The sequence below is a fragment of the Peromyscus maniculatus genome, chromosome 19, assembly GCF_049852395.1.
Source record: "Peromyscus maniculatus bairdii isolate BWxNUB_F1_BW_parent chromosome 19, HU_Pman_BW_mat_3.1, whole genome shotgun sequence".
Classification (NCBI taxonomy): Eukaryota; Metazoa; Chordata; class Mammalia; order Rodentia; family Cricetidae; genus Peromyscus; species Peromyscus maniculatus.
The window spans coordinates 57,099,100-57,108,670 of record NC_134870.1 but is presented as its reverse complement, the minus strand read 5'-3'; the positions used below and the strand labels follow the sequence as shown (position 1 = coordinate 57,108,670).

Sequence of the window (9,571 nt, the reverse complement as noted above, 5' to 3'; positions counted from 1 at the left end):
ATTGGTTCTGTGGGCACAGAGTGTCCCACTACCATTTGTGGTTCACGCTAGGATGAAGGAGCTGATCCGAGGGTACAGAAAGAAATCAAAACAGACGCAGACCAAAGATGCCTGTAGTCTGGGGCATCAAATCACTGGAGCATAGATGTAGAAATGAGGGGAAGATTCAGACCGGGAGGCCTGTGAACTAACTTCCAACGCCCAGGTACAGCTGGAAAGCCTTCAGCTGCTCTAGGAGCGTCCAAGTGCCACACGGAGGCGGCAGCCCAGGGTGTAAGGCTCTGAGAGGATGTAGGCTAGAGGGAGAGGGGAGAGGTGAATCCGGGAAGTCTGCCCCTCTGAGACAGGCAGGGGTGGAGAGATGTCCCTCCTATCACACTTCCTAGTCCTGGTACCTGGAAAATGTTTGTGGAGTTGAAATAGATCAAGATATCAGATGGAGGGACTTTCCGGGTGCAGGCCTGGGTGGCATGCCTAGGACCCCAAGCTGATCAGGGGGAAGACCGGCCCTCTGTAGAGGGAGGGGCCGAGAGAAAGGGCTGGGTCTGGAGAGGAGGAGGAGGAGTCCCAGACCAGCGCGCTGCTGGTCTTTTGCACCAGAGCTCCACTTTACCCCGAGGCCAAACTTCCAGCTGCTGCAGCGGTCCGATTGACTTCTGGCCCAGCGCTTGCCCATCTCCAGAGCGGTTACCCAAGCCGGGTGCCCGCCGAGCTTGGCTTTGGTCGGACCCGTCCGGTTGCGCACGTTCTAGAAGTGCACCCTTGGAAAACACGGGCACCGAGCTTCAGTCTGCAAAGTGCACACCCACCTCCCCATGCACCTGCCCGGCTGCGCGCCAGCCATGGCCGACGGGAGCTTCTCTCTCGCTGGCCACCTGCTCCGTAGCCCGGGCGGGAGTACCTCGCGCTTGCACAGCATCGAGGCCATCCTGGGCTTTACCAAGGACGACGGGATCCTAGACCCATTTCCTGCAGAGAGGGGTTCCAGGGGCGCCAAGGAGCGGGATCCCAGGCTGAGCGCGCGGCCCGCCTGCCCCAAGGCGCCAGCCGGAGGCTCTGAGTCTTCCCCGCCGCCAGCCCCCGGGCTGGTCCCGGAGTACGAAGGTGAGTGCACAACACCGCCGTGAAACCCTTGGAGCGCTCTGCAAAACAAGAGCTCCCCTTCCTTGACCTTTCTGTAGGCCAGCGGGTTTGGGGTCTGCCCGACTTGAGATCAGAGAAATTTTTAGGGATCCCACATAGCTTCCATCAAGGACCTCCTCAGGCTAGTTCAGGCGCCACTGGGAAGCCTAGGGCCGCAGGGAAGCGACTGTGCCTCCAGGACCAGTGTCACTGACCCCCTGGGGCCTCGTTGTCCCAGCTTCTCGCCCCTGCTACCCCAAGGAACAGCGAGAGGCACGGCCAAGCCCAGGGCTGCCGGTTGGGCCAGCAGCAGGCGACTCGAAGCTTCCAGAGGAGGAACCTCCCAAGAAGAAGCACCGCCGTAACCGCACAACGTTCACCACGTACCAACTGCACGAGCTGGAGCGCGCCTTCGAGAAATCCCACTACCCGGACGTGTACAGCCGCGAGGAACTGGCCGGCAAGGTTAACCTACCCGAGGTTCGGGTCCAGGTAAGCGCTAGGGTTGACAGACAGGAATCTGGGAGGACCAAGGCTAAACGGCAATTACTTAGTGTGAGTTCCTTCCACGGTTAGGCAGCCCCGAGCCCAGGAGTGTCTAAATTCTTCGACCTTTCCCTCAAGTGCCACCCTTTGAGCAATCTGGTCCAGTAAGATGTCCCCTTTAGGGGAGGGGGCTCCCGACTTTAAACTAAAAGGACTTGGCAATGGCTTGGGAGATGAAGGTCTTGACAGCGCATTAGATGCAGTCGAAAATGAGTTGTGGGTGTGCTGACCGCAAAGGGAATGGAGCATGAAAGCAACGGCCAGGGGGGTCACTGGATTGAGACCCCCCCCAACCGCCACCCTTCTCACCAACTGCGCACGGCTGTTCCACACGAACACCCCCTTTCCTTGTAAGTCGCCAGTGAAAACTTCTCACGGATTTAAGAAACTGACTTTTCCTTGGTTTTACACCGACTTTTCCTTTTTTTTTTTTTTTTATCGTGAGGGAGTTTTCGCTTTCATTAAAACTGAATTTCTCTAATCCCCAATCATTAAAATATTTGGAAGCCTTAAATATTTACTAGTCATCTGTGAAAAATCTGGGAGGGCTTCCAAATTGAGAGAGTTTACAGGGGGCCAGAGAGGGAGACAGTGAGAACAGACTCTCTGCGTCTGAGACTGGAACCATGCATGATGGGCTTTTTGTCTGGTAGGATTTCCGGCAATAGGGATTCTCTGGACTTTGGACACTTTTAGCTCTGTCTTTAAAGTAAAGGGGGCCCTGCCTTTTGTCTTTCTGCCTAGGTTCAATTGAAAGTAAGGAGCAAAAGTCATAGAAGTGTGTTACTTCCGTGGTTAGGCTGCCCGGAGCCCAGGGGTGTCTAAGGCAGTGAGTTCCCTAACGTGATTTGGGATTAACTACCAAAGACATTTAGTTCGGTTTCTCGTAGTTCTGCACTGTAAATCTATAGTTTTCATTGAACGTTGGAAATGTCAGCACTTGATGTCAGGGAAGGGGAATAGGTACACAGAGAGAGGACAGGGAAGACGAAGACAGAGAAAAAGTCATCTGTCCCAGTGTCCTACGGACAGTTGCCTGGGCTCCCTTCGCTCCAAGCTTGCCTAGATCCCTCTTGTTCAATGGTTTTACCATCCCACTGACTTACGGGATTCTGGAGAGCAGGGTCTGTAGCTTTCCTGGGACTAGCATATAACTTCTCTCCCCACATCCGTAGATCATCAGACGGTGTGATGGGGACTAGGAGCGTCTCCACCACACAACCTTAGAAACTGGATCCAGGACTGTGAGTAATTTTGTAGGGATAGAGCAGGGAAGTTCAAGATGTGCAGGGCCACCTTCCCCCCAGGAGAATCTTTCTCTTTTTTTTCTACTCTAGGCAAACCGCTAACGTTTCCTGGTGGCTGGTGCCTGGGGTGGAGATACTTATATTTTGTTCTCTTTTTCTTCCTAATTCAAGGGTCACACACACTTGGCCCTCTTCCACTCAGGGGCTGGGTTTTCACCTTCTCTGCTCTCCTGTTTATACCACTTTCCCCACTGGCCCAGGCCGCTACGTTCTTTTCACAAACCCCATCCTGAGTGCACCAGTTTGTCCAACGTTCTCTCACAGTCTGCACTTAAAAAAAAAAAAAAGATTCTGTTTTGTAGGCGAGTGGAATTTGGTGGTAAAACATTACTATGGCATCCTTCATGCTCGTATCAACCCAGTAGTGGAGGATCCAGTGCGAGGAACCATAGTGTGACTTTTCCCTAAGTGAAAAAGAAAGAAAGAAAGAAAGAAAGAAAGAAAGAAAGAAAGAAAGAAAGAAAGAAAGAAAGAAAAGTCTCTGTACAGAACAGTGAGCCAATGTATGGGGGGGGGAATGGCAAAAACTCTGTAATATGAACACAGATATAATACACGTGAACAAATGTAATCTTGGAGAGTAATCCATAGGAACCTCAGACATACTAAAGAGGCACTAATTCAATAAAGCCGAGAAGTTGTCAGAGCAGCGACGGAAATACACACACGGTCAAAAGAAACCTGCCCCTGCTGGATACGCTTGCGTTTTAACATGGGAGCTGCGGGTGTGTGGTATGCCTGTGTTTGTAGTAGAGAAAGGGGATAGGTAAAAACAGGCAGGCTGAAGCAGCCATTGAGAGCTACACAATACAGAGCAGAAGCGAGATCCCAAATTGAAGCGTCAGAAGGGGCTGCCAACCGAAGGGGCCCCCAGAAACCTGGTTTCAAAGTCCTACGGTCTAGCTGCGGAGTTAAATTCACAGAAACCACCACAACCAAAAGTGAGAGATCTAGGAGATCGGGGGGGGGTGCTTTGGAGGAATGGGGTGCGACAAAGAGAGAGCTGGGGGCCGGAGAGAATGGCCACAAAAAGGGGAGCATATGTAAAAGAGAGGCTTGGAGTACCAGGCGAGAGTGAGGAGAGACCAAGGAGGTAAAGGAACTTCTGAGCCCTTCTAGCAGAGGACAACTCCAGTCCCAGGATTATTTGGGGGGTACGGGTGGGATCAGGCTGGCAGGCTTGCCCAGGGTGGGGACTTCGCTTCGCCCTAGCCTGAAAGGCTCTGCGCTTCTTCTGGCAGGTGTGGTTCCAGAACCGACGGGCTAAGTGGAGGCGGCAGGAGAAACTGGAAGTGTCGTCCATGAAGCTGCAGGACTCGCCCCTCCTCTCCTTCAGCCGCTCCCCGCCTTCCTCTGCTCTGGCCCCGCTGGGGACCGGCCCGGGCAGCGGTAGCGGACCACCGGGGAGCGCCCTGCCGCTGGAGCCGTGGCTCGGGCCGCCGCTGCCGGGGGGAGGCGCCACAGCGCTGCAGAGCCTGCCGGGCTTCGGGCCCCCGGCGCAGGGCCTCCCGGCCAGCTACACGCCACCGCCACCCTTTCTGAACTCGGCGCCCCTGGGCCCGGGTCTGCAGCAGCTCGGGCCGCCGCCCGCGTACCCGTGCGCGCCTGGATTCGGGGACAAGTTCTCGCTGGAAGAGGCGTACCCTCGCAACAGCAGCATCGCCGCGCTGCGCCTGAAGGCCAAGGAGCACATCCAGGCCATCGGGAAGCCCTGGCAAGCCCTCTAGAGGCGCTGCGGAGCGTGCTGCGAGCCCGGCGCACCCAGCCCGGTGGCCACGCTCTCTTTGCTAGTCCTCCTGCCGCCAGCCAAGTGCCAGCCTTGGGCGGGGACACTCGCGCCTTCTCCAGGCGCTCCAAGAAAGGCCAACGGAACCCCAACCGGGCTACCAGAGAGACGAGTTGCGGGTCCCGCTGAACACACTGCTCCTAGCTGCTCCCATGAGCATCAACACCTACCCCCGGGAGGGACCAAGGATCTTGACCTAGGATGTTGTCGACGGAAAAGAAAGGGGAGTCAGAAATATAGAGTTGAAGAAACTGTTTGTAAACTTAGTTTAAAGTATTTTGGAGGAAAATTAAAGATTGGTTTATTGCTCGGCTAAGCGTGCTCACCGACTACAGCGTGAGGGGTAAGGTAGGGATCTGGGGGACGATACTGTCTTGGACCTGGCGGACCCGAGAGTGGGGGATGGAGGACAGGGGAACAAGGGCAAATTCTGAGAACACCACAGCCAGGGGGAATCGCCTTTCCAGGCTGTGTGAGGTCAGTGGCCTAAAGTTCAGCTGCCTGGGTCTCCACTTATTCGTTAATAGCCAGCGGCCCTTGCTACTTTGACCCAGTAGGAAGCAGGTACACCACCTTCTAAGGTGGGACCAGAGCACCCCCAAACTCCTTCCCTTTTAGGTGGCCTTGGCCTCAGACTCTCTCAGATCACCGGCCTGGTGCCAGCCCTCACCCAAAGGGGTAGTATTAATTCGCGAAGATTTGCGCAAAGACTCTTTCCTCCTGACTGTGGACCCTCTCTTCTCCCTAACTAGCACTGCGTCCCCCAAACCAGAAGCAGGGTACGGGGTAGCAGAAGGAGTCAGGGAGCTCCCTGTGGCGCTGGAAAGATGTATTCTTTACTGGAATGTTTTAAACATTAGGATTGGTGGAGCTGGCTGTGGAGCAGCGAAGCAATGCCCCTGTCTCAGCCAAGTGCAGCTGCTCCTGAGATCTAAGTCCTGGGATAAGGGGAGTTCAGGAGTCCCTTCCTGGGCAGCCACTACATCGCCCTGCCCCATGACTGCGTCTTCCTTTTCAGTCCTGGCCCAGTTTGCAAAGGGACCTTGCAGCTTGGAGGCTTTAGCACCCACCAGCTGCTGTCCCTGGCTCCTTAGCATATTGTGGGGGGTCTCCAGTATCTTTTCCTCTTCGATAGGGTCCTTACTTCACCGGGAGACTTGGAAGGCAAATGGGATCTCCTGTGATTAAGATTTGGCTTTACCAAGAGCAAGGCAGAAAGCCACATCTGTGGCAATGGCCTCTCCTCTGTCTCAGCTCTATTCCTGGAATGCTCTTGAGTGCAGAAACTACTCCAAGTTAACTACCTGGAGACTGACACAGGAGTGATCCAGGATCCAGTCCTTGCCCTGTGGGATCTGAGACCTCTGACACACATAACCAGTACCCCAAACATCCACAGAGTATGCTGGCAAGAAATTAAGTTGCCTTCTCAGGGTGTAAGGAATAACCCCTGCATTTTTTCCTTACTAGGATGTCTCTGGGAAAATGAAGTATGACAAGTGATTATCTCTAAGTAAGAAAAAATAAATAAATAAGCTTATAGAATGGATTGGGTGTCGGGTTCTGTCAGCTTAACCCATCTCCTATTCTATCCTTTAAGGCCCAAGTTTTAAATTTTATTTACTATTTTGTGTGAGTGTGTGCGTGTGAGCTCGGCTACACTCATGCCACTACGTCTGTGTAGAGGCCAAAGGACACCCTTGTGAGATCCAGGCACGAACTCAGATCATTAGACCTTCCTGCCAGCATCCCGACCCACTGACACATCTCCCAGGCCTATGCCCTGGTTTTAATAGGAACAACTTATTCCCAGCTTCTCCAGTCCAGGCTGGGTACACTTGTTTAGCCCTGTCTGCTTACCCCACTCCTGGAACCTGGGACCGTGCCCACCAGCCACCAGCCTCCTCACTTTCCTTAGATGTCTCCATGAGCACCTGCCTTCTCCTGTCCATCATTTCCACACCCTGCCAGGCCAGACTCAGTGAAACGAGGAGGGTTTACTCTGTAAGGTTTCTTGACAATGTACTGTGATCATGAAGTTTCTGGCCCATCTGCTTATTCCAGCTCCAACACGTACAGACTGTTGTGTGGCTTGCTAAACAAAGAGTTTAACTGGGTTACTTATGGGGCTGGACCAACATAGACAAAGCTGAGCCCTTAAAAAAAAATCGTGGGGGGTGGAGAGATGGCTTATAGGTTAGAAGAACTGGCTGCTCTTCCAGAGGATCTGGGTCCAACTCCCAGCACCCACACAGCAGCTCATGACCATCTGTAACTCCAGTTCCAGGGGATCCCATGCTCTCTCCTGAAACCAGGTGCGCATGGTGCATAGACATACACAAAGGCAAAGATACTCAAACACATACAATAAATAATGAAGAATTTTTCTCTCCACAACTGTAACTGCCTAGGAAGGCACCCCTTTTGTGGCTTCTCCCACTTAGCAGCTATTAGTTGTATAAATACAAACCTTGGAAAGGGACCAGCCTGGTGAGCCCCTGTCCCTCCAGGGCAGACAGCCACTTTATGCAGGTGTCCTGCAGGTAGTCACAGCTGCTTCAAGAGGGCATCTGCCATCCACGCCATACCCAGGGGACAGCTCCCACACAACACAGTGTAAATGGGGACAAAGTCTTTGTGTCTTCCCATTTGTGATGTGGGGCCAACTGTGTCTTCCTGACAGGCTTATTGTGATGCTTGAGGAGAGGCAAATCTCTTAGAAGAATGCTTGTGTATAAGAGGTCATCAGTGTGTGTGTGTGTGTGTGTGTGTGTGTGTGTGTGTGTGTGTGTGTGTCTGTGTCTGTGTGTCTGTGTGTCTGTGTCTGTGTGTGTGGTGTGTTGTGGGGATTAAAATGGCAAACAAGTACTCTGCAATTGAGCAATATCTGAAGCCCAGCTAATGGTATGGTTATTTCCAAAGACTTCTCTCAAAAATATGAGTGTGGTTAACTGTTAGTCCCAGAGAGATAACGAAAGACAGCATCCATTCTCCTGTGAAACTAGTAAGCTAAGAAGGGTTGATCATACAAAGACGTATACTGGAAGAAGAATGGAACAAAGCAGCTGGAGGCCCTGGGTTCTCTTTGTTTTAGTTCCTAAGGAGAGCTCTTTGGCCATATTAGAAACTGAGATCCTGAAGGGTGGATGCTAGCTGAGTGAGTGCTTTATGGCTCCTCCTAGGAAATTGAGAGGTACCCCATCTCTTGTTGGCCCTTGGCTCTAAAAGTGGAAGACTCATCGGCCACCACCCATGTAGGTGTGTAGGAGGGAGGAATCTAGTACTCAACAGAGACTTGAGATAGCAGCAGCTTGCTAAAGTATTACTAAAATCCCAATGACCTTGAACAGTTGGACCAGTGCTCAAGTTCAAGACTTACAGAACTCGGTAGGTCAAAGGGGCTCTGGCTAGGGTGAAGTGTAGGCTTCCTAAATTAGACGGATGGTTCTGGTTTGGGATGGAGGAAGGTTTTTGATGACCCTGAATCAAAGTTTTCCCCAGTCGTCCTCCGTCATTGTCTCAAGAAATGACGTCACCTAGTGCAGGTTTGGCTCAAGCAAAGCAATTAGTGTAAAAATGAAAGCAGGAGCCAGTTGGGAATAGTTTTACAGAGTTCAGGGGGGCGGGGGGAAGCCGTTCTGAGGACTGAGATGAAACCCAGATGGAGGCAGGCTTTAACTGGGGCTAGGGCTGGTCATTCTAAGAGGAAGACCTTGGAGAGTCCCTCCCCTCCCCTGAAGATGAACACCAGGTCTGCCCTGGCCAGAAGTTGCAGGGAAGCAGGTCTGCAGTTTCTTTTCTGCTTCTGAGAATGTGTTTGGCTGCTGTGCAGACCCCAGGAGAGTAGAGCAGGGAACATCAGAATGGACAGCAAAGAAGAGGGCGGAGTCAAGGTGGCCACGCCCCTTCCCATCTGCCCCCAACACTCATACAGCAGTCTTGGAGGTCCAGTTTCTACGAGCAGAGATTTGACTTCTCACCATGCCAAGGCTCTAGGCTTATGACAGTGGTGCCCTCCACCCAATTTCTGTCCTGGGAGAAGTCTCTTCCACTCAAAAGTCTTCAGATCCTGGGTCCAGAGAGCAGTGGCAGAGCAGCGTCCCCATTGCTCAGTGTCCTGTGATTCTGAGCTGTGTCCCCAGACAGTACCCTCCTCAGTTTCTGGCCCTTGGTATTGAGTCTTATTGAGAGAGATCTGAACCTGGGACAGTGAGTGGCCATATCTGGGATAAGTGGGGTGGATTAGAGGGATGGGGCGTCAGGCAGAGGTTGGCAAGCGAACCGAGAGCATCCTCTATTTATTTAAAGCATATATTTAATAGTTGCAGAAATGGGAAACATCAAGCTGGAAGTCCCGCCCTCCATCCATCCCAGTTCATCTAGGCTCTGGCTAGGGATGGAGGCAATGCCAATGTCCCTTCCCAGATCTGATATTGAAAGTGTAGAAACTGCCAGAGCCCTGCTGCCAGGGAGCACACTCCTCCTGTGAGCTGGGTACAGCCACTCCCTCTGGGCTGCAGACCCCAGAGCTCTGGGGCTCCTCCTTTGGTAATGCTATGCCCATCTTCCCTCCCTCAGAGCCTGGCCTCACGTCTAGCCCCACCCCAGCCCACTTCTCTGGCTCTGTTCTGAGAGCTCCCCACCCACAGCGGATTCTTAGGCTATGTGTGGAACCCCCACCTCCAGAGATGTGCAGAGAAAGAGTTCCCTGCATATGCTATTCATCCACAGCTCACAGTGACTGCGTGCTAACTAACTGGCCTGGGAAAGGCGAAGCCATGGCTTGCTTTGTAGCTACTGTTGACCCCCA

General features: G+C 52.9%; 1 protein-coding gene across 1 annotated transcript; it reads left to right on the top strand.

Moving 5' to 3' along the window:
* The first annotated feature begins 528 nt into the window (after nt 1-528).
* On the top strand, nt 529-6,219 carry Rax (retina and anterior neural fold homeobox). Its single transcript, XM_006970057.4, has 3 exons — nt 529-1,104; nt 1,361-1,614; nt 4,217-6,219. Exons 1-3 carry the CDS (start codon nt 816-818, stop codon nt 4,700-4,702), a joined length of 1,029 nt encoding a protein of 342 aa, XP_006970119.1. The 5' UTR covers nt 529-815; the 3' UTR covers nt 4,703-6,219.
* Nucleotides 6,220-9,571: the final 3,352 nt, after the last annotated feature.

Excerpts from the sequence above, each read along its gene's own strand:
- Rax (XM_006970057.4), top strand. The coding sequence starts at position 816 with ATGCACCTGCCCGGCTGCGCGCCAGCCATGGCCGACGGGAGCTTCTCT. Across the intron at positions 1,105-1,360 it reads GCTGGTCCCGGAGTACGAAG|CTTCTCGCCCCTGCTACCCC; the intron begins GTGAGTGCACAA and ends TCGTTGTCCCAG. Across the intron at positions 1,615-4,216 it reads TACCCGAGGTTCGGGTCCAG|GTGTGGTTCCAGAACCGACG; the intron begins GTAAGCGCTAGG and ends TTCTTCTGGCAG.